We start from the raw sequence: 23,964 nt of genomic DNA on the forward strand, positions 1-23,964 counted from the left end.
AACATTTAATTTTATTCTAGCATAAGTTGGTTACAATAATGTTCCCATACTCAAATTTGTATATTTAATAATGATCAAAAACTGCTCAAATTCAGACAGTATTTCACAATTTGTTTCTATTTGGGTGTATATTGTTACTTCCTGCGATTGGCTCTTATTCTGAAGTTCCAACCGGAACATATACCCTTTGCTTCTCGTCAATTTGATCACGCCTCTACGTGAAAGAAGGTCGACGGCGGAGTTTGAAGCAAGAGAGAAGTAAAACGAAAGGATTTGTGGTGGTCCATGTTCTTAGTCTGCGTTACTGCCGGACAGGCAGACGTGGTGTATGCGAAAGAAGAACGCCTGGATGCGGCTATTGGCGGTGAGTGACTCCGCAGCTTCAAAGTTAATTTTAAGGTGCTTCAATGTTGGTCTACGATGACTCCCATGTTAGCATGCAACATTATGTACTATGTGTACAGTAATTCTTAATGAAACCGCACTGTTTCTCAACAACCGCTCCCTTTGTACTCACCGGGTGTCTACGCTGATTTTGTCCAGCTCTTGGTGCCTGTTTGACGGCCAGCTGGAGCGCAGCTGTCGCTGCCCTGCCCGGGGGTGCTGCTGGTCAGACTGAACGACCAGTGACAAGAATAGTAAAATGCTTCACTTTGTGAGCTAAACTTAATGCAAATTGACTTATTGAATGTCCGGAAATAAGCCAGTTCATGTTGAATTCTTAATGTAATAATAATAATAGTTATCATCGGTGTTCGTCAGGAAGGGCATCCGGAATTTAAAGGGCTAGATCCAAAAATCAGTATGCAGATCAAAAAGTTTTTTTTAAAGGTTTTTACAATTTTATAATTGTATAATGCCATATATAGTATGACGCTGACGTGAAGAAGACATTTTAAACATTGGACAGGAGTAGTTATGCTAAATGATTGCCTCAACTATTAACACCAAACACATGATTTAAGTAGGTATGTGTGGTCTCTAGAAGTATTGATTACTGATTGATAAGAAGTGCCTATTTAAAGTGTAAAAGCACAGAGCAGCAGCTGGGGGTTCGAAGGTCATCGTGCTGCATGGAAGGAGACGTAAAAAAAAAACAGTTTGGGGCGGCGCCACACCACGATGACGTCACTGGCTACAGTTGTCACGTCAAGTGTGACCCACGCTCAAACCAGGTTTTGTTATGTAACGCACACCCGGGTCCAAAGACAAGAATGATACCCGGCAACCACACCCAGCAGTCTACATTGTTGATCGTCAACAGCCCCGGAATATTCATCTCCATGGCAACGTATACACACCACCATGTGTTTTTCTTTGACTTTCATTTTGCTTTGAAAGCAGACTGGCTAACATGCTAATAGCGTTAGCATGTTGTCTCTCTTAGTCACGTCTACATTAGGGGTGCCTGCATATCATCTATGTGTTAAAGGTAACAAATTATTTTAGTTTTTACAATATGTTGAGGGCCCAAATTGTTCCCGGGCTGCACTTTGGACACCGCTGGTCTGCACAATAAAGTCATCACGTAAACCTGATCTGCTTACTGTACATGTTGTCATGTGTCATCATTACTTAGCTGAATGAGCATCAAAGTGATCTCAGGCTGTTAAATCCGCTCACTTCCTGTTTGGTCATGTGATCATAATAATGCACCGTTGCTTGCATATATCAGCAGGCAGCTGGGGGGGTGTCGGTGGGGCATGGGGTCAGGTGGCGCAGGGGAGGTCACCATCAGCACACAGAACACCTGCTGGCTCACTAAGACTGAGGTCATAGGTCAAATCAGACAGATGTAGTTCATTGACTCGCCACCAAGGGGATTTCATGACTATTCACAGCGTGATGTGTCACATGACCTCAATGTATGTGTTTGTGTGTCACAGATTGATGTGGGCTAACGGCGTGAAGCGTAAGCTGGACGAAGGCGAGGATGAGGTGGCGTCAGAGGAAGCGGCGTGCGGTGTATCTCAAGCGTCGTGGACTCTGTGGCGCCAGGCAGTCTTGAACATGTCGCTGATGAAGCTCTACCGTCCTCAGAGAGGCGTGGACATGAACCTGCAGAGGCGTGTTCTCATCGGCAACATCATCCGGCGTATCCACAATGACCTTCAGCAGGAAGTGGGCGCGAGCTCCCTCCGCTTCGCCGCAACGCCACTGACCGACTTCCAGCCACCCGCATCCTCCTTGGACACGTTGCCGTCCTCGCTGTCGGTGTTGGATTCATGCCTCACGCCCGCCTCGCTGCTAGAGGACGAAGTGTTCTTTGCTCCCGCCCATCTCTACCATGTTCACACCCCCCCGAGGTCACCGTCCTCCAGAGACAGCTTCTCGTCCGCCTTGGAGGACATCGGCGAGCTATGTCCGTCATCCTCGTCGCCTCCAGCTCGTCATCGCTTTGATGCCCTCATGAAGGAGGCGGAGCCCAGGACAGAGAAAGCTTCTCCTCTTCCGCTCGATGCCACAAACTCTTTGCCATTGCCAGCCAGCCCCTTCCTGACCGACTTGGTCTTGGACGACGCCCTCTTCACAGACATTGACACGGCCATGTATGACCTTAGACACTGCCCCCCGCCGTCTACCACCAAGATGGCCGACAGCCTGGTCAGGTCACTGTCCGGGTATGGGACAGTGGGGGCGGGCCCTCAGAGCTCGGTGTTAAAGATGGACGCGACGGAACTGGAGCACATCATGGAGGTTCTAGTGGAAAGTTGAGGACGACCGGTCCAAGATCACATGACCCACATTTGGGGAAAGGACTTCCAAGATGGATGACAAAGATATGAGAGAAAAGCTAAAAAAAAAAAGCACGTCATTGGAAGATGACATCCTGACGTCTGCTCTGGAAAAGTCCAACAATTGTAAACCTTTCAGTGCCTAGTTTTTAAATATGGTTTTAAATTTGGGAATATGATGTCTGACATGTTTTCTACATTAAATGAAACAAATGCGTTGCCAAGCACATTTCACAAAAAACAAGTTCCTCTTAAATTAGTTTAATTTGTGTCAAATTTAGAGCTCGGGCATGCACGATAACCTGACAGGCCCTTCAAGTGATTCCGCCTTTTTTTTTTTTTTTTTTTCCATAGGAATTGTTGCGTACGTTTGTGTACACAGTGAGCGACCACGACCACGTTACATCCATTTCATCTTTACAATGTGCAAAGTCCTCCACACACACACACACACACACACACTCTAATTGGTCCCTTCGTCACACAACCTCAGTGGTTTGACCCCCCCCCCCCCCCCCCAACCCCAACACACACAAAGAACACAGACAAAAACACACACCAGGACGGAGGCGTGGCTTTCCCACCAGCTGCTGCTGCTGCTGCTGCTGTTGCACGAGGCGTGTGCATGTGGACTGAAGTTGGAAACATTCAAGCTGCAGCTAAAGTCTATAAATAGATCGGATCGATGTATTGATGCTTCACAGTCTAAATTAACTTCCCTGATTATGTACACCGTCACTCAGCTAGAAGGAAAACGCCTCGAAGTGATGTCACTTCCTGCTTTGCCGTTATGATAAATGCTTTGAAGGAAAAGTAGAGCGGAAAAGAGCAACTTCCAAAATAAAAGTGTGACGGGAATTAATCAAAAAAAAAATGCTGATGCGTCAGCAGGAATAGGTTGGTGTGGCTTCCACAGAGGGCGGGGCTTCAATCGGGCGTGGCTTGAGAGGCCAGCGGTGTGAGCGTGGTGGGAAACATCAGTACCTTCGCCTGCATGAAGGAGAGGTCGGGGAGGCCGGCAATGACCTTGGCTGCCTCCTCGCTCAGGTTCTCGTCTTTCCTCGGCTTCCTGTGACACGAGATGCCCAGGTCACCACGGATTATTAACCCATTCGCTACCAAAGATTTATTTGTACGTTTTTTTTGTTTGCACTCAAATCGAATCAGTTCAGTTCCAAATGTTCATTCATTCATTTTCTACCGCTTATCCTCACGAGGGGCGCGGGCGTGCGAAAATTGTAAATAGTTCATGGTGTTATATTTGTAAATTAATTAATTTAAATTAATTAATTAAATGAATTTAATTAATTAATTAATTTTTTAAACAATAATTTTCATAAATTGTGGCATAGATTTCGGTGAAATACATATAGCTGCATTTGTGCCAATGTGAAAGTTATGCTTGAAATACTTTTCACAAAAAGCTCGATTTTTTTTTCATTTTGTTCATATTTTGATGAAACTCTACTGGTGACTGCAGGACAGGAGTCTAATCAACATCTAGAAATGTTGTAAAACTGCACCCACTAGATGCCTGCTACTCACTGTGGTTGAGTAACGCAAGTAAAGAAGTCTGACCTGGTGGAGGTGCTGGTCTTCTCCATGGTGGACATCAAGCGGGCGAAGGCGTCCACCACGCGGCTGCTGGCACCACCGGAGTCCATCTTGGCGGTGGTCAGCTCAAAGAGCTCGGGGTCGACACCTGCAAGACAGGCGAGAGCTGAGGGGGGCGGGCGTCACAATGAGTCTTGAGCCAATCACAGTCCAGAGGGAAGCCAACAATGGAGGAGAGAAAGAGGAAGGTGGCGAGCTGGCGGCAGTGACAGCTGCTGACCTGGGATGGAGGGCGAGCAGGTGGAGCCCGAATCGTCCACGGGACCAAAGAAGTCCAGGTTTAAGAGAAACGAGCCTCCACTGGCTGCGTCCAAAGAAGAGAGCAGAGAAGGTTGAGTAGAAGAAATGTGTCATTTTCTCTAATGAAGACAAAAGTCCACCGCTTGGAGCGTTTCGAGGCAGCCTTGTGACATCACCAGCGACTCTCAGCCAATCAAGCAGTTGATGTTTGCTAAATACAAGGATGAAGAGTCTTGAACCAGTCATGATGTGCTATATACAGTGAAGAAAATAAGTATTTGAACACCCTGCTATTTTGCTATTTCTCCCACTTAGAAATCATGGAGGGGTCTGAAATTTTCATCGTAGGTGCATGTCCACTGTGAGAGAGATAAACTAAAAAGAAAAATCCAGAAATCACAATGCATGATTTTTTAACAATTTATTTGTGTGATACAGCTGCTAATAAGTATTTGAACACCTGAGAAAATGAATGTTAATATTTGGTACAGTAGCCTTTGTTTGCTATTACAGAGGTCAAACGTTTCCTGTAGTTTTTCACCAGGTTTGCACACACTGCAGGAGGGATCTTGGCCCACTCCTCCACACAGATCTTCTCTAGATCAGTCAGGTTTCTGGGCTGTCGCTGAGAAACACGGAGTTTGAGCTCCCTCCAAAGATTTTCGATTGGGTTCAGGTCTGGAGACTGGCTGGGCCATGCTAGAACCTTGATATGCTTCTTACGGAGCCACTCCTTGGTTTTCCTGGCTGTGTGCTTCGGGTCGTTGCCGTGTTGGAAGACCCAGCCACGACCCATCTTCAATGCTCTGACAGAGGGAAGGAGGTTGTTCCCCAAAATCTCACAATACACGGCCCCAGTCATCCTCTCTTTAATGCAGTGCACTCGTCCTGTCCCATGTGCAGAAAAACACCCCCAAAGCATGATGCTACCACCCCCATGCTTCACAGTAGGGATGGTGTTCTTCGGATTGTACTCTTCATTCTTCTTCCTCCAAACACGCTTATTGGAATTATGACCAAAAAGTTCTATTTTGGTCTCATCTGACCATAAAACTTTCTCCCATGACTCCTCTGTATCATCCAAATGGTCATATGCAAACTTAAGACGGGCCTTGACATGTGCTGGTTTAAGCAGGGGAACCTTTCGTGCCATGCATGATTTCACATCATGACGTCTTAGTGTATTACCTACAGTAACCTTGGAAACGGTGGTCCCAGCTCTTTTCAGGTCATTGACCAAGTCCTGTCGTGTAGTTCTGGGCTGATTCCTCACCTTTCTTAGAATCATTGAGACCCCACGAGGTGATATCTTGCATGGGGCTCCACTCCGATTGAGATTGACCGTCATGTTTAGCTTCTTCCATTTTCTAATGATAGCTCCAACAGTGGACCTTTTTTCACCAAGCTGCTTGGTAATTGCTCCGTAGCCCTTTCCAGCCTTGTGGAGGTGTACAATTTTGTCTCTGGTGTCTTTGGACAGCTCTTTGGTCTTCGCCATGTTACAAGTTAAAGTCTTACTGATTGTATGGGGTGGACAGGTGTCTTTATGCAGCTAACGACCTCAAACAGGTGCATCTGATTCAGGATGATACATGGAGTGCAGGTGGACTTCTAATGGGCAGACTAACAGGTCTTTCAGGGTCAGAATTCTAGATGATACACAGGTGTTCAAATACTTATTTGCAGCTGTATCACACAAATAAATTGTTAAAAAATCATGCATTGTGATTTCTGGATTTTTCTTTTTAGTTTATCTCTCTCACAGTGGACATGCACCTACGATGAAAATTTCAGACCCCTCCATGATTTCTAAGTGGGAGAAATAGCAAAATAGCAGGGTGTTCAAATACTTATTTTCTTCACTGTATATCACTATATTGACACTTACTATGGTACCCATTATGGCATTTAATGCTCATATCACCTCCTACTTTGGTACGTGACAAAAAATATAAAAAATAAATAAAATAAAAAAATAATTCATTCATTTATTCATGAAATGAAAATAAAATAAATTAAAATAAATTAATAAAATAAATAATTCATTCATGAATGAATAATTTTAAAATAAAAGAGGAATAAATGTAAATAAACTAATAAGATATTAATTTATTCATTATAAAATAAGATAAATGTAAATAAATTAATAAAATAAAAAAATATTCATTCATTCATTAATTCATGAATGAATATTTTTTTTAAAAATCAATAAGAAAATAAATGTAAATAAACTAATAAAATAAAAAAATATTAATTCATTCATTAATTCATGAATGAATTTATTTATTTTATTAATTAATTTTTTAATTACTCTTTTCATTTAATTTTAATTTATTAATTTATTTTAATTTATTTTCAACATTAATTTTTCATCCATCTAATAAAATAAAAAAATATTCATTCATTAATTCTTGAATGAATATATATTTTTTATTTTATTAATTTATTTTCATTTATTTTCTTTTATTTATTTATTTTGTCACCGCTTGGAGCGTTTCGAGGCAGCCTTGTGACAACACCAGCGACTCTCCAATCAGGGGAACCAAGGGGAGGTGCTAAAAGACAAACTTTACATTTGGGGTGGATTTTTGCCTCAGTAGATTGGTAAGGAAGGTTAACGAGGAAAAGGAAAAAGAAGGCGGAAAACTAGGGTCAGGTGGGAGGGGCCACCTACCGTCCAAAGGGTTAGTAAGGCCACTGCTGCTCCAGTCGAACTGGACAGGGGGGAGTGCCTCCTGCAGGACAGAAGAGTAGCGATGTCACTAGCATAGTGACAAACGAACGTGACGTGACGACCGCGTACGACCCCTAACCTGGACTGTGTCTGAGGTACAGAGGTTTGTCTTTGGAGGAGCTGCTGCTGCTGCTGGTGGTGCTTGTGCAATGGAGGCAATCATCTCTGCTGCCGAGATGGGCTTCACCGGTTCTTTGGTGGGTTCCAACATCCCCTGTGGATACGCAACGCAGCACGGCTCAGTGTGTGCGCTTGTTGAAGAGGTGTGAAGGTCACTCACCAGGCTGGCAGCGTACATGGGCACGATGACCGGCTGCTTCTTTTGTCCTGTGAACAGCTGCAAAGACCAAATGATTGACATGATGAAGAAATGTCCATTTTTAGATGTTGGACACAATAAAGCAATCAAACAATGACATCACCACAAAGCGACTGTTTGCGAGAGTGATGTCAGAGTTTCCTCTTAGCGCTGCAATAGCTGTCATTACAAGCCCTTGTTGATTAGCTGGTGTAAGCTCCAGCACTGTTTGGATGTACCCCGACACTGCTGGACACTCGCTAAATCAAAGTAAGTGTTGTTTTTGCTAACACTGCCAAATGTGCAATTGTTAGACATGCAGGTCCACTTTCACTTTCAAGGAATACAAAATGCATTTTTTTTATTACTAAAAGGTAGAAAAAGTGATTGCACCCTAAAGCTAATAACTGGTTGGGCCACCCTTAGCAGCAACAACTGCAATCAAGCGTTAGCAATAACTGGTTTTGGGGTTTTTGAGTATGAACCAACTTCATAAAGGTCATGCCACAGCATCTCAAGACCAGGCCACTCCAAAGTCTTCATTTGTTTTTTCTTCAGCCATTCAAAGGTCTTGGAACTCTGCCATGCAGGCCTGTTTTTACCCAGTGTCTTTCTTATGGTGGACTCGTGAACACTGACCTTAACTGAGGCTAGTGAGGCCTGCAGTTTTTTGGATGTTGCGGGGTCTTTTGTGACCTCATGGTTGAGGCTTTGCTGCGCTCTTGGGGTAATTTTGAGTGTCTGGCCACTCCTGGAAAGGTTCTCACTTTTACACATTTTTGCCATTTGTGGATGATGGCTCTAGCTGTGGTTTGCTGGAGCACCAAAGCTTTAGAAATGGCTTGATAACATTTTGCACACTGATAGATCTCAGTTCAATAGTTCCTCCTGGATCTGTGTTGTCACTTTCTTGAGTTAAAGGCTGGGCTGCACACTTGTAGTGGTGTTATGCACACCAGTGGCAATGTGTAAATTACCAACAGGTAAAATATTTTTGTGGCCGCTTGTGTTTGATTACAAAGTAAACGTATCACGCAAGAAACACTTCCTGTTTTTCATTTTTTATGCATACCGTGTAAGAATTCGGAGCGGAGTTACGACGTTAACTGTCACCTTACAAGTCACCGGTCCAAATACGTTTATGAGCGGGTCGCAATAAATAAATGAACGTTTGTTTTATGTGTCCCTAAAGTTCTTCTAAAGAGAGAAACAATCTCACAATGTTGCGCGTGTCGATGCCCAGGCAGCACAGCAGTGTTTTGTTGCAGTACGAGCCCCCCCACTGATGTCTCAGACCGATGGCCTCATGGATGTCTTCAAGTTGTGTCCACACACCGCCATGCAGCGCCCTGCAGACGACAAGACACAAGACGTGGAGACGAGACCGTGTCCGGACGAACAGAAGCTGTGACTGTGATTCATTTCCACTTCTGTGCTAACCTCATGACCTCCTGCGCTCCGGGCCGGTCTTCGTCCTCTCGCGGCCCCAGCAGGACTTTCAGCGAAACAACCTCGTCCTCCACAGGAGGCGCGGCAGCCCGGGGGAAGCTGCTCTCAAACAATTTCTCCAGCCGACTCCACAGCGCCTCCTGCAGCCACACAAAGTGAACACTTTGTCAGGTTCTCAAAGTGAGCAGTGTCGTGAAAGTTCAGAGTTCTCATGAACGAGTTCAAAGTTCACACATTATAAATCGGAATACTTCACGTTCTTAGTTCACCATTTCAATTATGAACTAGTTAAGAGTTCAGTACAGTTGAGAGAGTACACTACAGGTTTTCTTTCCAGCAGGTGATTTTAATGATTAACCCTCCTTTGGTTCGAGGGAAGGAGCTCCTCAATTCAATCACCTGCTGGAGAAACCGGTTTGAAAGAAAACCTGTCGACACGTGTGTCCTAGTGGAATTGTAGAACAATATTGAATATAAAGTGGTTTTCTTTACTTATGCTTTTTAGCCTATGCATGTTTATTTCTTCATGCCCTGCAAACAAAAGCCATAACTAATTATAGTAAATGCGGAGCTTTGGATCCGGAAGTCCTAGGGAGCGCTTGGTAGTGTGACCAATCACGGCAAAGTGGGCGTACCTAGAGGAGGATCGCGGGTGGAATAAATTAAACAGACCGTTTGGGTCTGAAGCAGGAAGTCAATAGAAATACTGCAGCAATAGGTGCAGAATCTGGAAGATCTAAAAAGCTTTCTGTGTGGGTTATCGTCAGCGACTCAATACAAAGCACCAAAAATTAGCACAAGATATAAGAATTGCTAGATTGTTATGCTAATGTGCGCAATGAGAACATTTCAGTGTGAATTAACGTTAGTGAATTAAAGCATAGAAGCAAACATGCAGCTAATTAAAAGATGTATTACGTCAACTCACCGTCTGTCTGCTGCTCAGCTGCTCGCAGGAAGAAGGTTCCGCTTGGTGCCACGCCCCCTCAGTATCCCCCGCAGGAGGGGCAGTGTTGTCTGAGCTGAACGCAGCCCACGACGACTCACCCGAGGTCACCGCCACTTCCTCCTCCTCCTCCTCAGGCACCATAACATGCTCTGCCTCCCCGAAGGCACTCCAGCCGGCATCGGCGGCAGAGCTAAAGTTGCCAAAGCTGCTGCTGGTAGAAAAATCAGCAAAGGAGGCTCCTCCCTCCCCTGCGACTTCGGTGTCAAATTTAGGAGAGTTGAAGTCCCCGAATTCGTCATCGAGCTCTGCTGCCTCACAGGAAACTGAGGGGGCAGAGCTCTGGGGCTGCTGCTGCTGCTCATGGTGGTGTTCAGGTGGGTCAAACTGCTTCAATGAGGCTCCTGCGTCTCCAAAATCTCCAAATTCATCATCTTCCTCATCCTCGGCCAGCTGGCTGTAGTCGGCTGGCGTGGATGTCTCTTCCTGAAGCGGTGGGCAGGGCGCAGAGCCCGTCGTGCTCATATTTCCATACTCCTCAAGAGCGTCTGTCGACAGCGGCCGACCCAATGAGGTCTCCGTTTCCGTTTCGACCTCTGAGCTCCTCTCATCTGACGGCCCTCCCTCGAGGTTGTCAGCCGTGTGTGGGGAGTCGTCGTTGCCGCCATCGTTGGACTCCCCGTTGAGCGAGAGAGGCGGCTTTGTGCAAGTGTAGGCGATGTGCTCATGTGCAAAGTCTGCGTCCCTTGGTGTCACATCCAGCTCCGTGTCACATGCTTCCTCAGCGGGAAGAGACAAGGACTCGGGCGAGGTGGCTCCAGTTCTGTGTGCGTCCCTGACAAGGTCCTCTGAGGGGCAGACATCCAAGTTCTCGGGACCGTGCTTTGCATCCGAGAAAGCAGCAAAGTCGGCAAACTCTGCCTCCAGACTGTCAACACTTCCTGCATCCTCGCTGGCGGGACAGTGGACAGAACTTTGGGGACTTCCCTGAATGTCTGAGCTTGCAAACCCGTTTGTTAGGACCTCTGCGTCCCCACCATTGACATGAGAATCTGCTCTCTTCATGTCAGTCCAGTCTGCGGTTCTGATGACCCTGTGACCTCCGGGAGCCACGCCGTTGGCCTTGGAATCAGTGGGGGGTCCATTGTGAAAGACTCCCAACACCCCTCCTCCATTGAGAAGCTCCGGCGGTGAAGTGGCGGTCAGCGCCTGAGTCTGGTTAAAGGAAGTAGGCGTGTCCAAGTCGGTGAAGCTGACACTGGTCGACACGGCAGAGAAGGTGCCGAAGTCTCCAAACTCGTCGTCCTCTTCCTCGGCGTCCTCCATCGGGGGTGGAGACGACGAGTACATGCGGATGACGTCGGGCTCCATGGTGGCGTCGCTCTGCGAGTCGTCCTGCTACACCTGAGACGATCAAAGGAGGCGTCACCATGACGACAGTGACACAAGGACCAATTAATGTCAGTCTTTGCATCTAATTGACACTATCTGACTTATTCATGACGGACTGCCTCACGTAAGCATCGTTTCATGGACATGGAGTCATGTCTGTAGTGTTTCTTTAAATATTGACAGAAACCATGAATAAAAACAAACATTGAGGCTCACATAAGGCAAACATTAATAAGACAATTGTTAAGTAAATTATTGTAATATGAACGCAATGGAAAAAGCACACACAATGACAAGTGGAGGTAAACAACATGAAAGCAAAGCTAGAATCAACAGTTTGCAAGAGAAACAATAAGCTAACAGGACACGTTTGTAGCAGTATTAGTAGTAGTAGTACATCCTTTTTAATTTTATACTGATGGCGACGTTTCATCGTCACATCGTTCAACGTTATGAGACGTTCACTACATTAATTCATCACAACATGACACTCAAACCCCAGGTGAAGCCTAAATTACATGTCAAGTACTTCAGCAAGGCACCTTCACGACCACCATGCTCTGGCTGCCTTTTATTGACGTTTAAGAACAAACTGCAGGCAAGTTTGCAGACTTCAGACACTTTATTTGCTCACTTGTCGTTTAGCTCGAAGACTAACAAGCTAACTGTCGTTAGCTGAAATTGACAACTTAAACACAAGCAACATGTTATCTAGCGTGTAAGCCCGGCGTGTATAAGTGCAGGCGTTGATAACATAGTTAAATGTGAATTGTTCAAAAGGCAATACAACTACCACACAGCAACTACGATAGAATTGGGCGGATCTGCTAACTTAGCTAGCATGTATCCGCAGGTGCCTTGCCCGCGACAATGTTTTATTTCCGGTTGACTTCTCGACGACAACAAACAGTGTTGTTTAGTATATAAATAAGAGCCAACACAGAATAAGATTGGAAATAAGTTACGTTAAGTTAGTTAAGTGTGAGCTACTCTCGGAGTCAGTGCGCAGCTAAATGAAGCGACAACAAGCCACTAGCATAGCAGCGTCCGCCTAGCTTGACTCGGCTAGTTTGACAGCAGCTGTTTTGTCGGTCCAAAGTAACTCTTTTACTAACCTTGACACGCTGACCACAAGCTTCCATGACTCGGTGAAGGGGCGTACAGCCCACAGGAGGCCCGATGGAAGAAGGTGAGATGGTCTAGGAGGCTGAAAGTGAGCCCAAAGTGAAGGTTGTGAGCCGGCTACTGCTGCTAGCTTGTGCTGCTGGACAGCCTCAAGTCTCCCAGCATGCACCGCGGCAGCCACTGGCTCAGCCAAAACTAACTTTTTATTTTTCAGCTAACAGGTTGACGGGAAAATATCATATTTGTAGAACTGCATGGTTTTTCACTAGACATACGTAAGTCCAGAAAAACTATTATTATTATTATATATAGTATTGTGAGTTTGAAGATGGTTGTCGTGTGTACAAAAAATATTTTGAATAAACATGTCGATTAAACGAAACCAGATATACACGTAACACTGTCAGTAGATACCATTATTTATTATATATTTTTAAATCTACATTTTTACAACATGAATGAAATATAAAGAAACTCTAAAATATACAAATATATAAGACTTTTTTAGGAGAATACCAATACACATTGTTACTAAATGGTGACAAAACCTCATGCTGACTCAATGGTCCTAAGCAGACCACACTGGGTTAAGAAAATGACCATTTAGACCACCGGAACCAGAACCATAACCAGCAGTGTGATAATGCATCCATACTTTCATCATCCATCCATCTTATTTAGCATCCATTGTCTCAATGACGCCCCCTCAGGCCAATTTGGTGATGGCAATACTGCCCCTGACCCACAGGGTGTCTATGAGGTGGAGCGGTGCCACTCGGTGTTGAAAGTCAAAAAGCTGCTGTCCGTCCAGGAAGACGCGAAATCGACCGTGTTCACACTGCACCTCCATCTGAGAAAACATCAGTGCTCTTAGTTTGAAAGGCTTGGACCACGAGGACCGAAGATGTCCGACACACCTTGAAGGGTTGATTCTTGATGAAAGGAAAGAAGGGAATGGCACTCTCAGCACGACCCCACGCCCCCCTCACGCACGCCCGACGTAGCACCTGACGCTCCTTGAAGCGGACGCAGATCTCCAGAGCCACGTCAGCGGGAGGCTCTCTGGGCATCCCACAGCCACACGTCAGGGCGATGTAGAACCTGACGGTAACGGACAGGAACAACACTCTTCAAGTTCAGTATTTTTACTTTAAAGAATATGGACAGGAAGGTCCACTCATATTTCATACTATTAACAGTGCTTCACTTCTTTTTACACTTGTACAACACTAGGAATGTTAAAATGTGACTTGAAACATTGCTTGAACCCTGAATAAAGCAATTATGATGGACACAGTTTGTCCCTGGAACAGATTATTAACATCATTTCCTGTGGAATACGTACAGTTCAAAAGTATTGTATTTTGTTTTTTAATATGCTATTTTAAAATAAATTATTTACAATTATGACTATAATGTTCCCTCGTTTATCGCGGGAAATGTTGCCAAAATAGCCCGCAATAAGTGAAAGCCGCAAAGAAGCCAAGTTCATTTTTTTACAATTATGTGCGTTTTAAGGCTGTTAAGCCCCTCACCATACACATTATATACTTTTATACGACAGTATAACATTTCTCACATTTCTCTCTTTTGTTTAAACACTTTCAAAAAAGTTCAAACCTTTGTTTTGAAGCAAACAAGCTAGCAATGCTAAAGCAGGGCAGTAAGATTGAGTGACAGTGGCCTACAGCCAATCAAAATGCAGAAAACAATGTGGAGAGGGAAATGCAATTCCTCTTAAAGGGCCAGGCTCGGCCTATAACAGCGGTCATATGTGTAACAAAAAAAAAGAAACAGCGATAGAGCGAGGGAACACTAATACAATTAAATAAAGATATTGTCAGTCATTGTCGCCTGTTAATGAAAGCGTTATTAAAGACTACAAAACCTGTCAGGATGTGAGTCCAAGACAGCAAAGATGATAACCTTCCTGCCAGGACGCATCCCACCAGCGACGGGACCCCGGAAAGGAACTGCCTACACAACACACACCACATTATTTAAACGGCATGTTTTTAATCCAAATTGTTACAAATATTAACTACCAGATCCTCCTGCTCAGTGCTGTCGATGTTCACTTTGGACTCTTCGCTGCTGCTTATATTCCATTTCTGGGAAGACATTCAAAGTCACTTAGCACACTTCACAAAGCATCACTGTGGCTAGTGAACATTTACTTCAGTAATAGAAACACGCAGGGAAGTCGTTTTAATGTATGTGTATACATTTTACATTAATGTGTATTTATCGTGAGAACTCAGAAAACCTTTCGCAAATAACAAACCTCCGCTAGCATAAAATGTTTTGATTTTGGTGGTCCATACCGGAAGTGTCGTTGCTTTGCGCTTCATCGGACATTACTACAAAGTTTTTTTTGGCGTTTAAACGCAGAAACACGCGTAAAACGAGACGCCGACTTAATCGTTAGTGGAGGAAAAGTTTGTTGCCAAGAAGTCAGTTTGTTGTCAGTCTCTTCAGGTTGTTCTTTTCAACTCACCTTCCTCTGACTCACCGCCACTCTCTGCTCTCCCGCCATGTTGTACTCCTGCAAGCTTAAAGAAATAAGGTGGAGCTGCAAGTTTGACAAGTAAAGGGCTTAAAGGGGGGGGGGAATCCTGAGTTTAAATGCCTTCGGAAGCCAACATTTTACATCTGAACTTGTTTTACTTCACCAGATTTCTACTACTGCATCACATGACAGTGAATGCACACCCCTGACCTCGCCATGCTGTAATTGACCTTTCACACATTTAAAATTACAAGTGTGTGTTTGTGTACCTCATTTTGACGACAGTTGAAGAAAAAATGTGTCAGTCATGTTCCAATGTTCCTTTAATGGAAGGACCAAAATAAACAAATATAAATAAACCTTCAGAATGAGTAAAAAAATTATAAAATTTATAAATATGAACCCCCAAAAATAGTAAAATTAACAAACACAAACAAACCACATAAAATGGCCAAATGTAAGCTAAATAATTTTTAAAATGTTGCTGGGTAACAAATATTCCTTGAACATTAAGTGCAAGGCAAGGCAGTGTGGATGCCTGGACACTGGATATATATATATGTTTTTAAAAAATATATATATACATATACACTGGATATATATATATGTTTTAAAAAATTATATAAATATATATAATATAATTTATATATAATTTTAAATATAATTTTGTTAAAACATATATATATATCCAGTGTGTATATATATATATATATTTTTTTTTTTAATATATTAAAACAATTATATATATAAATATATATCTTTTTTTTAAACATATATATAGATATCCAGTGTGCGCCCGGAGACAGCTGGGATAGGCTCCAGCACCCCCACGACCCTCGTGAGTAAAAAAGGTAGAAAATGAATGAATTAATATATTTTTAATTTATATATAATTAAATATAATTTTAAATATATTTTTTTAAAAACACATATACATATATATATACATATATATACACATATATATACATATATATATACATATATACATATATATATATATATATCCAGTGTGCTCCCGGAGACAGCTGGCATAGGCTCCAGCACCCCCACGACCCTCGTGAGGAAAAGCGGTAGAAAATGAAAGAATATCCAGTGTGAGACAAGACCCATATAAAAGATTGCCACAATGCTAATATTCTCTTCAATGCCCTGCTTGATATGATATGTTATCGTTCATGTTCAGAATGTCATTATGAGATGGGGCCAATCCTGCTCCAGTTTTCGTACTAACCACCACTAAGAGTGCAGTAGAAGAATCATTAGGTGTTGTGTGTTGTAAAAGAGTCTGATAAACAACACCGCTTCAGGGCTACACCAGCATTTCCAACAGGAAGGACATGGATGCTCCCAGCGCCAAGCCCAGAACCAGGAAGAAGGTCATCAGGGAGCCCGCCGTCTCGCAGTCTTTATGGCGAACCAGCCTGGGAGACAACACCGAGCTCATTTAACAACATGCACAACTTACACAATCCCACTCGCACACACAGACGTGGGTGGGGACTCACTGGGGGGCGTAGGCCATGCAGAGGCTGGCCAGGTAGCCGTTGGAGAAGGCGAAGAGCGCCATGATGGTGGCGAAGGCAGCGTCATGATGAAACAAGATGCTCAGCTTGGAATTGGGAATGTTGCACGTCATCAGCAGAGGGACAAAGACCAGGCGGGATGCAACGGCGGCGGGAAACAGCCAACTGTCTTTTGATGGCTGAGGAAGAAAACATCAACAGAGGTCACTTCCTGATTGACGCCCGTTTCACCTTCTTGTGGAGCTCAAGATGTCTTGTTTGGAGAAAATGGGGGCAGCCACAAGCCAATCAGAAGCCTATGTGAACTATGTCCTCGCTATTATGAATGGTGGTCTATGTAATACGGACGTGGCAGTGCGCAAGGCATTATTAGAACCGCACATACAGTGTTTAACACATACTAATACTAATATAAATGTCCAAGCAGAAACTGCATTCTACATTTGATCAAAGTTACTTAATATTTGTCAGATCAAAACATGCACAGTAGGTTTTTGGACTTCTATTTACGCTTGTTACAGCTAAGAGACCAGGGTTCAATCCCACCCTCGGCCATCTCTGTGTGGAGTTTGCATGTTCTGCCCGTGCATGTGTGGGTTTTCTCCGGGTACTCCGGTTTCCTCCCACATTCCAAAAACCCCTGTTCTAAACTTAAAGTGTTTCAAATGGAGTGGGGAAGAAGGACAAATAATCCTAAAATGTACCAGTTCCACACTAAATGAGAGGCGAACCCTTTTCACCATTCTCTCAGTCATGGCATGTCGGCTTGGCTCCATGCTGTTTTTTATTCATTCATTTTCTACCGCTTTTCGGGTCGCGGGGGTGCTGGAGCCTATCCCAGCTGTCTTTGGGCGAGAGGCGCGGGTACACCCTGGACTGGTGGCCAGCCAATCACAGGGCACATATAGACAAACAACCATTCACACTCACATTCATACCTATGGACAATTTGGAGTTGCCAATTAACCTAGCATGTTTTTTGGAATGCGGGAGGAAACCGGTGTACCCGGAGAAAACCCACGGGGAGAACATGCAAACTCCACACAGAGATGGCCCAGGGTGGAATTGAACCCTGGTCTCCTAGCTGTGAGGTCTGCGCGCTAACCACTCAACCGCCATGCAAGAAGTGGAAGTGGAAGGACAAAGAATCCTAAAACATACCACTTCCACACCAAATGAGAGGCAACCCTTTTTACCATTCTCTCAGTCATGGCATGTCGGCTTGGCTGCATGCAGTTTTTTAATATTATTGTTTTATTATGATTGTGTGAATGCTCTTGAGCAGTGTCAGTGTGTTTGGATGTTTCTGTTAGGGTGTTGGTACACTCACCCACTGGGCCAGGGAGGGGGCACTGCGGCCCGCCAAGTCCATGGCGTTGAAAACGATGAAGCAGCAAACACACGTGAAGACTTTGTCTGATTAAAAAAAAAATAATAATAATTTTCATCCTAAAGACATTTAGCTTCATCCAAATACAACGCCCACGGAAATGAACACAAGCTGGCGTCTCACCCCAGGTGGCGCTACTCTTGTTGACGCTCTCTACTTGCACCGTGATGACAGGAAACACAGACAGAGTGACAGCAAAGACGCACGTCACACACACAGCCATGGACCAGATCTGTGCAGCACATGATTGATACGTCAACACCAACGACATCATCATCGACACTCATGAAAGTCAAGCCATGCCTCACCTTCCTGAAGACCGCATAGACTGAAGAGCGCTCCTCTGGCTCGCTCATCAACTTCCTGTTGACATCCACCTCTTCTTTCTTCTTGGCCTTCCTGTCTGTGAAAACAAAGCAAAATTCAAACCAACGCCTCCCGGTGCTGTGCACGTTGTGCACGTGATGCAACCTGCGCTGCTGAGGAGCTCCTTCATCTTTTCCTCTTCATCACCTACACGTCCGCTCAGGTAAAAGCGAGCAAACTCCTGCAGTGACAACATAAAAATACCATAATGGGAAAATGAATAATGTGTGGAAATGTTGAAGGTAAAGGACAGGAAGTGAGTGTGGTGTCACCAGGTGAGGCAGCAGCAGGTAGCAGAGCAGCGTTCCCAGCGTGGCCACACACGGCGTGATGAAGTATCCTAATGCTGCAGCGTTGATGTCAGTGTTGCCTGCAAAAAAACACAAACACACACACGGGTCACCAGGTTTACCTGTATTATAAAGGTATTTAAAAATGGCCTATTTTCTGACAACAAATAATAATAATAAAATCCATGCCTGTAGAGCTACAATACTTACATACTTACTTATACTTACTCAGTATAGTTACTCCAGACTCCATTCACTGTGCAATATCTGATCAACCACCACGTGCAATATTAAGGCTCTAAATCAGGGGTCTCAAACACACGGCCCGCGGGCCAAATGTGGCCCGCAGGACACTAGTTTGAGGTCCCCGCCTTGATATGAAAGTTTAATGTTAGTGCGGCACTGGATCGTGTCTAGCTCCACCCATTTTAGCTACCCCACCTACCTAATTGGCTGCTTTGAACAAACAACAGCAACAACCAAATACTGTCATCCTCACCTAAGATGGAACACAGCATGGCAATGGCGGCAAAAATCCCAGCCAGACCTTGACCGCTCATGAAGAGAGTGCTGTAACGAGGAGGAAGCAGACCAACCATGCCGAAGAGACTTCCCTGCAGGACCGCGCCGAACACTGACACACACACACACACACACACACACACACACACACACACACACACAGTAAGTTTGGACTGAAGAGCTTCTCTTTATTGCTTCTTCTTGACTCACTGTTGATGAACCAGATGGTCGCCATGGTGATGGAGAAGAAGGTGTACGGCTGCAAGCCCACCTGGACTAGAGCAGCGGTGAGGCAGAAGAGCAGGAAGATGGCCACCAGGCTGAAGGCCACACGGAGATGCTCACTCACCCTGCAGAGACGTCATAACATTGACTTTAAACATTGCCTGTACACTTCATAAAGTGTGTCTAATGGACACAGCTTAACCCTGGAACAGATGATTGCTATTGTCGCTTGGCATGATGATGAAGACCCTACCGCTGATACAGGAAGGAGTTGAGGAGCGTGAAGAGCAGCAAAGGCAGCTGGGAAAGAAGCGCCATCCAGCTGTCATAGTTGTAGTCTTTGTTGGTTGCCCCCGACGACGAGTTAGACGAGTTAAAGGGTGTGCTCAGCTTCTTGTTGAAATACTGACACCCGAACACAAGAAACATCTGGTCAGTATAGTTGTCATGGCAACACAACAACGGAGAGAAGGGGCGGGAGGCACCTGGGAGGCTGTGATGAAGAAGTTCCAGGGCAGCAACGTTCCCAGGCCCAGCATGAAGATGATGGTGGCCACGATGTTACCACTACACACACACACACACAACACACATGACCAAACATGTTGGTGACGCCATTTTAGCTTTAAAAACACTTACCGGTCAGTGGGAGCACTCGCTTTCTTCTCATTCAACATCCTGCTGCACAAACACAAAATGGCAGTGTCACAATAATACAAGGACAATAAGCACATTTCACTAAACTACTATTGATCTGTTGTCATGTTAAATGTAACCGTATTTATTATAAACCACTGATCCATGGCAACTTTAAGTCATAACGTTCCTGTGCTGTTTGCTGTAATCTAGCGGTAAGGCTTGGCTGACATCTAGCGGCCAAACAATGCACTGCAGCTATGAGTCATTTGGGGTAAGCCACATGGCGCCAAGAGTCGCTTCACTTCCTTGTAAAGACGACGTGCCGTACTGATAAATATTGTGTTTAAACATTAAATATCAAGTTTAACACTTGAAAGTGATTCAAATATTCTACCCGGATAAAAAAGAACGTACACTACCTCTAGTTACAGTTCAGCACGTCGATATTATTTCCTTTTCTAAATTAGCTTCGTTAAGCTTCGTTAAAGTCTTTTCAAGACTAAATTCAACCACCGGATGTGCTTACTTCACTTGTACCCCCGTGAGTTCTAAAGAAGAAAATTGACAAATTGTAGAGAGGAAAGTAAGATAGAATATCAAGAAGAACCGGAGAACACTCACCTGAGTCACCTGATCTTCTTCTAGCTTGAACACAACCAATAAATCATTGACTAAATCAATGAAAAATTCAGACAAATTAATGAATGGCTTCGTCTTTTAGTTTGGAACCTGAAATAAGCGCGGGGAAGTGTTTTTTTTTTATTTGTTCCGGTTTCCTGTGAATGTGGTGAAAGTCCCGCCTACAAAAAAAACATTCCATCTAACTTGACTATGTCAACACGTTAATACTTAATGTTTCACTGCGCATAGAGACAATAAAACACTTGAACTAATTACAACCACTTGCATATTTTAAACATTTCGTCAACATTTAACCAGGAAAGAAAGCTTTTCTCAATTATTGACATTATTGCCACACCTCCTGTAAAGTAAATCATAGCTTTTTCACTGCGTATAAAACAGCATATGAATAACATATAAAAAAGTAAGACGACATTACAAATAACGAAGAAAATGTTGCCGTAATCTATTTTGATAATTGGTAAAAGGCGGATGACACTAAAAAATAAAGACTGAACCGAAGAACTGTAGTCGGAGGCGGGGTGTCGAACTTGGGAGAAAACTTTATTGTTCTCACAACCATTAACACACACTCCTCGCTACATGAGAGATAACTGTACACCGTACACAACCGAGAAACCCCCTTTTGCTCGCGCCCACCCCTCCGGGTTGGCAACCACTCCCCTATCGATGGTTCCGGGGTGAATTATGTACCGGTACCCTAGCACTACAAGACCAAGAAAACGAGTTTGGCGCATGCGCAATGCTACACTACCGGTCTTCGTCAAGATGGCGGGACTTTCAAAACCAGTGTACCTCGATTGCAAAGACGGACTTTGTTTCCTTTCTACGTAAAGAATCCAGTCCGGGATGTTGGATGTCATGAAGGCACACCGTGAACCAAGAGGCTCGCTTTTCGGACAAGCGCCACAAACCAAAACCAACCGCCTGAGCAGAACGTTGAGACAGACTCAGCAGACACAAACATCGACAGAGTTGGACTCTCCAAAGGCCGGTCAGTAACTTATTTTATTGTTATTGGAAGAAAAGCGGTAGAAAATGAATGAATGAATGGAAGCCGCCATCATACATGAAAGCAGCTGGTGCCAAACTACACGGAAATACAACAATACGTTCCCTCTTCCCATTAAGAATATTCAATCAAAACTTTATTTCATGTATTTAAATGTTGACGTCAACATTTACTCACAACATAATGCTTGCAATGTGGTTATTTATCCATGGAAGATGTTGAAATGATGATGATCTTCATGTAACATATTAGTGAAGCTAACGTGAATGATTGCAGACTTTAAGACCCCCACCAGGATCAGCAGATCCAGAGTTTCTGGTACTTTCAGCAGCGAGTCTTCATACGACTCTGATGTCCATCATGACATCATCTGGGACGCCACGTCACCTTCGCCTAAGAGACTTGGTAAACCTTTCTGCGTCATGCATCTATATTTTAACGAGAAAAAGTTCTATCATCTTTTTCATTCACTCCTATCGACAGGGAAACGAGCGAAGAAACACGGCGCAGGAGTCGTCAGCATCTCTGACATCGTCAACAGGATCGCCCCCAAGGTCAGCGACACCTCCCCTTACACGGCGCCGCCGTCCTGTTGTCATGTCGGTTGGTTTTCACGTCACAAGTCTTCTCTGTAGCACGGCAGGCCAGAGGTCACCGAGCCGACCTTGCAGCAGTGGATCGGCGACAGCGCCGCCATCCCATGCACGCCGGACATTCAGCCTCCCAAACACAGGAGGAAATCACCAAGGTGCATTGTTACCGTTTGTGAATGGTTCAGTCCAATATCACTCATTGGGTCATTTTATTTGTGGCGTTCCCATGACGACAGGTCCAATGGAGTAGATGACCTGCTGAAGCTGGCCAAGCAGTTTGACCTCAACTTGTATCATCATGACAACGACGAGGAGGAGGAAGTGAACCGGAACCACAAGACCACGCCGCTGCTGTCAGAACGCGAGTTCAACTTGGAGGACCACCTTCAGAACCCCGTGTCCTCTCCGTGTCTCATCCAGGACGCAGGAGCGGAGTTAGGGCATCATGGAGACCTGGACTTCCTGTTTGATGAACCCACTCAACACATCAGCCAGGTTCTGAGTCCACTTGAGTCGATTCAGACCGCTGAAAAATGTCCTGCTGCTGTGGATGACTGGGAGGACGATGACCTACTCAATGACTCGCTACTGGTTGAGTTGACTCAAAACCCAGATTGCTTTAGCGTTCCGAAGCACTGCTCCACTCAGAAGAACTTCTGCCGGGCGGGTGCACTGCAGCCTCCTCCAGTCATATGCCAATCAGAGCAGAGAAGAACTTTCAAACTGGGAAGCAATTCCGATTTTTCCGCAAACTTGTCATCCTTCCAACATTTTAGCTCCAAAACAGCGGGAAGTGACGTGTCAAACAAGTCACATGGTCCAAGCTATGCTGTAACGTGCAAGGCATCTGATTCCATAGCACCAAAGAAACACTCACCGGTCCCTTCCCACTCTGATTTCCCGGAGGACGAATTGGACTCCATCTTCTCATCTGAGCCGGTTTGGGACGACCCGGCAGACGACGAGCTGCTGTGTGAGTTGTGTGAGGATGTGGAGAACCAGATCCAGACGTTCTCCCGGAACACGCCGTCCAGACAAAGTAGCCATGGAGACCCACTGAAGCCTACCAGTAGGATCTGGAACCACCAGAACCAGGAAGCTTCTAATCACACACGTGGAATCTGTGGCGCTGCAACTCCAGCAACAGGAAATGGTCAAGTGAAAGATTATACTGGAAGCTCTCAGTCCGCCAGCAGCCAGGTCATCACGACGACGGCACAGGAGAGACCTGCCCATCACTTTACCTTTAAGAGGCCGAGCAACCCCGTCTCCATGGTGACCAACAAAGGTAAGACCATTTGAAGTTGAAGTTATTATCCAGGTTTGATAATAAAATAATCGCTCTCCCTCTGAATAGTTGCTGCTAAATGTTCGGCAGCGGAGATCGAGCTGAAGAAGCAGCAAGCCTTGGAGCGTCGCCAGCGTCGCCTGCAGGAGGTCCAGGGCCTCAAAGATCCCAGGAAGGGAGTTACGTGGCCTGCATGAAGGCTTTTAAACCCGCTTTTAAAATGTCTTCTGGTTATACAAACAGTTGAAGTAAAAAAGCTGCCTTTAGAAAGACTCAGTGACATAATTCATTTTTGTTTTTGTAAATAAAGTTAATCCAAGAAGCTTTCATTTCCTATTATGGACCTATTAACATCCTATTATCACACTCCTGCTGGGTGGAAGCTGCACTACACTTCATGTAAAACATCTTTGTGGCTAAATTCTACTA

The 23,964-nt window shown here is 44.7% G+C and overlaps 5 protein-coding genes across 9 annotated transcripts; 2 read left to right on the forward strand and 3 right to left on the reverse strand.

The window, feature by feature from the left end:
• The first annotated feature begins 44 nt into the window (after positions 1 to 44).
• LOC131127636 (SERTA domain-containing protein 2-like) lies at positions 45 to 3,098 on the forward strand. 2 transcript variants are annotated; one of them, XM_058069719.1, is made up of 2 exons: positions 45 to 364; positions 1,887 to 3,095. In XM_058069719.1, exon 2 carries the CDS (start codon positions 1,891 to 1,893, stop codon positions 2,713 to 2,715), a length of 825 nt encoding a protein of 274 aa, XP_057925702.1. In that variant the 5' UTR covers positions 45 to 364; positions 1,887 to 1,890; the 3' UTR covers positions 2,716 to 3,095. The 2 variants fall into 2 exon arrangements, with proteins under 2 accessions (XP_057925702.1, XP_057925694.1); XM_058069711.1 differs by lacking the exon at positions 45 to 364 and adding an exon at positions 377 to 1,291 and having other exon boundaries at positions 1,887 to 3,098.
• Positions 3,099 to 3,252: 154 nt separating this feature from the next.
• On the reverse strand, positions 3,253 to 12,712 carry aftpha (aftiphilin a). Of its 2 annotated transcripts, XM_058069698.1 has the most exons (10): positions 12,524 to 12,712; positions 9,999 to 11,420; positions 9,062 to 9,210; positions 8,841 to 8,970; positions 7,604 to 7,660; positions 7,403 to 7,537; positions 7,264 to 7,324; positions 4,570 to 4,653; positions 4,314 to 4,437; positions 3,253 to 3,804 (listed from the first exon to the last, which is right to left on the reverse strand). In XM_058069698.1, exons 2-10 carry the CDS (start codon positions 11,385 to 11,387, stop codon positions 3,663 to 3,665), a joined length of 2,271 nt encoding a protein of 756 aa, XP_057925681.1. In that variant the 5' UTR covers positions 11,388 to 11,420; positions 12,524 to 12,712; the 3' UTR covers positions 3,253 to 3,662. The 2 variants fall into 2 exon arrangements, with proteins under 2 accessions (XP_057925681.1, XP_057925682.1); XM_058069699.1 differs by lacking the exon at positions 4,570 to 4,653 and having other exon boundaries at positions 12,524 to 12,711.
• A 227-nt stretch (positions 12,713 to 12,939) lies between these two features.
• Positions 12,940 to 15,316, reverse strand: LOC131129420 (galectin-related protein-like). The gene is made up of 5 exons (XM_058072986.1): positions 15,031 to 15,316; positions 14,579 to 14,644; positions 14,422 to 14,510; positions 13,451 to 13,634; positions 12,940 to 13,383 (listed from the first exon to the last, which is right to left on the reverse strand). The coding sequence occupies exons 1-5, from the start codon at positions 15,067 to 15,069 to the stop codon at positions 13,240 to 13,242; spliced, it is 522 nt and encodes a 173-aa protein (XP_057928969.1). The 5' UTR covers positions 15,070 to 15,316; the 3' UTR covers positions 12,940 to 13,239.
• Positions 15,317 to 15,832: 516 nt separating this feature from the next.
• On the reverse strand, positions 15,833 to 21,131 carry LOC131129404 (equilibrative nucleoside transporter 2-like). Of its 3 annotated transcripts, none has more exons than XM_058072965.1 (13): positions 20,622 to 21,131; positions 20,001 to 20,039; positions 19,847 to 19,928; positions 19,615 to 19,766; positions 19,347 to 19,486; positions 19,114 to 19,248; positions 18,597 to 18,694; positions 18,430 to 18,505; positions 18,267 to 18,361; positions 18,082 to 18,190; positions 17,899 to 17,984; positions 16,551 to 16,747; positions 15,833 to 16,466 (listed from the first exon to the last, which is right to left on the reverse strand). In XM_058072965.1, exons 2-13 carry the CDS (start codon positions 20,036 to 20,038, stop codon positions 16,355 to 16,357), a joined length of 1,320 nt encoding a protein of 439 aa, XP_057928948.1. In that variant the 5' UTR covers position 20,039; positions 20,622 to 21,131; the 3' UTR covers positions 15,833 to 16,354. The 3 variants fall into 3 exon arrangements, with proteins under 3 accessions (XP_057928948.1, XP_057928938.1, XP_057928956.1); XM_058072955.1 differs by having other exon boundaries at positions 20,001 to 20,042; XM_058072973.1 differs by lacking the exon at positions 20,622 to 21,131 and adding an exon at positions 20,420 to 20,523 and having other exon boundaries at positions 20,001 to 20,042.
• Positions 21,132 to 21,366: 235 nt separating this feature from the next.
• Positions 21,367 to 23,958, forward strand: etaa1a (ETAA1 activator of ATR kinase a). The gene is made up of 6 exons (XM_058084663.1): positions 21,367 to 21,636; positions 21,931 to 22,059; positions 22,138 to 22,208; positions 22,290 to 22,402; positions 22,484 to 23,535; positions 23,605 to 23,958. The coding sequence occupies exons 1-6, from the start codon at positions 21,492 to 21,494 to the stop codon at positions 23,730 to 23,732; spliced, it is 1,638 nt and encodes a 545-aa protein (XP_057940646.1). The 5' UTR covers positions 21,367 to 21,491; the 3' UTR covers positions 23,733 to 23,958.
• Positions 23,959 to 23,964: the final 6 nt, after the last annotated feature.

This window comes from Doryrhamphus excisus, chromosome 1, assembly GCF_030265055.1.
Source record: "Doryrhamphus excisus isolate RoL2022-K1 chromosome 1, RoL_Dexc_1.0, whole genome shotgun sequence".
Classification (NCBI taxonomy): domain Eukaryota; kingdom Metazoa; phylum Chordata; class Actinopteri; order Syngnathiformes; family Syngnathidae; genus Doryrhamphus; species Doryrhamphus excisus.

Coding starts and splice junctions, on each gene's coding strand:
- LOC131127636 (XM_058069711.1), top strand. CDS start 1,074: ATGGAAGGAGACGTAAAAAAAAAACAGTTTGGGGCGGCGCCACACCAC. Junction 1,292..1,886: donor ATATTCATCTCCATGGCAAC/GTATACACACCA, acceptor TGTGTGTCACAG/ATTGATGTGGGCTAACGGCG.
- aftpha (XM_058069698.1), bottom strand. CDS start 11,387: ATGGAGCCCGACGTCATCCGCATGTACTCGTCGTCTCCACCCCCGATG. Junction 8,971..9,061: donor GGAGCGCAGGAGGTCATGAG/GTTAGCACAGAA, acceptor TGTCGTCTGCAG/GGCGCTGCATGGCGGTGTGT. Junction 7,538..7,603: donor CCATGTACGCTGCCAGCCTG/GTGAGTGACCTT, acceptor GCGTATCCACAG/GGGATGTTGGAACCCACCAA.
- LOC131129420 (XM_058072986.1), bottom strand. CDS start 15,069: ATGGCGGGAGAGCAGAGAGTGGCGGTGAGTCAGAGGAAG. Junction 14,645..15,030: donor TGGCGGTGAGTCAGAGGAAG/GTGAGTTGAAAA, acceptor ATGTCTTCCCAG/AAATGGAATATAAGCAGCAG. Junction 14,511..14,578: donor GCACTGAGCAGGAGGATCTG/GTAGTTAATATT, acceptor TGTGTTGTGTAG/GCAGTTCCTTTCCGGGGTCC.
- LOC131129404 (XM_058072965.1), bottom strand. CDS start 20,038: ATGTTGAATGAGAAGAAAGCGAGTGCTCCCACTGACCG. Junction 18,695..19,113: donor CATGCTGTGTTCCATCTTAG/GTGAGGATGACA, acceptor GTTTTTTTGCAG/GCAACACTGACATCAACGCT. Junction 18,362..18,429: donor GGAGCTCCTCAGCAGCGCAG/GTTGCATCACGT, acceptor TTGTTTTCACAG/ACAGGAAGGCCAAGAAGAAA.
- etaa1a (XM_058084663.1), top strand. CDS start 21,492: ATGTTGGATGTCATGAAGGCACACCGTGAACCAAGAGGCTCGCTTTTC. Junction 22,060..22,137: donor ACCTTCGCCTAAGAGACTTG/GTAAACCTTTCT, acceptor TCCTATCGACAG/GGAAACGAGCGAAGAAACAC. Junction 22,209..22,289: donor TCAACAGGATCGCCCCCAAG/GTCAGCGACACC, acceptor TCTTCTCTGTAG/CACGGCAGGCCAGAGGTCAC.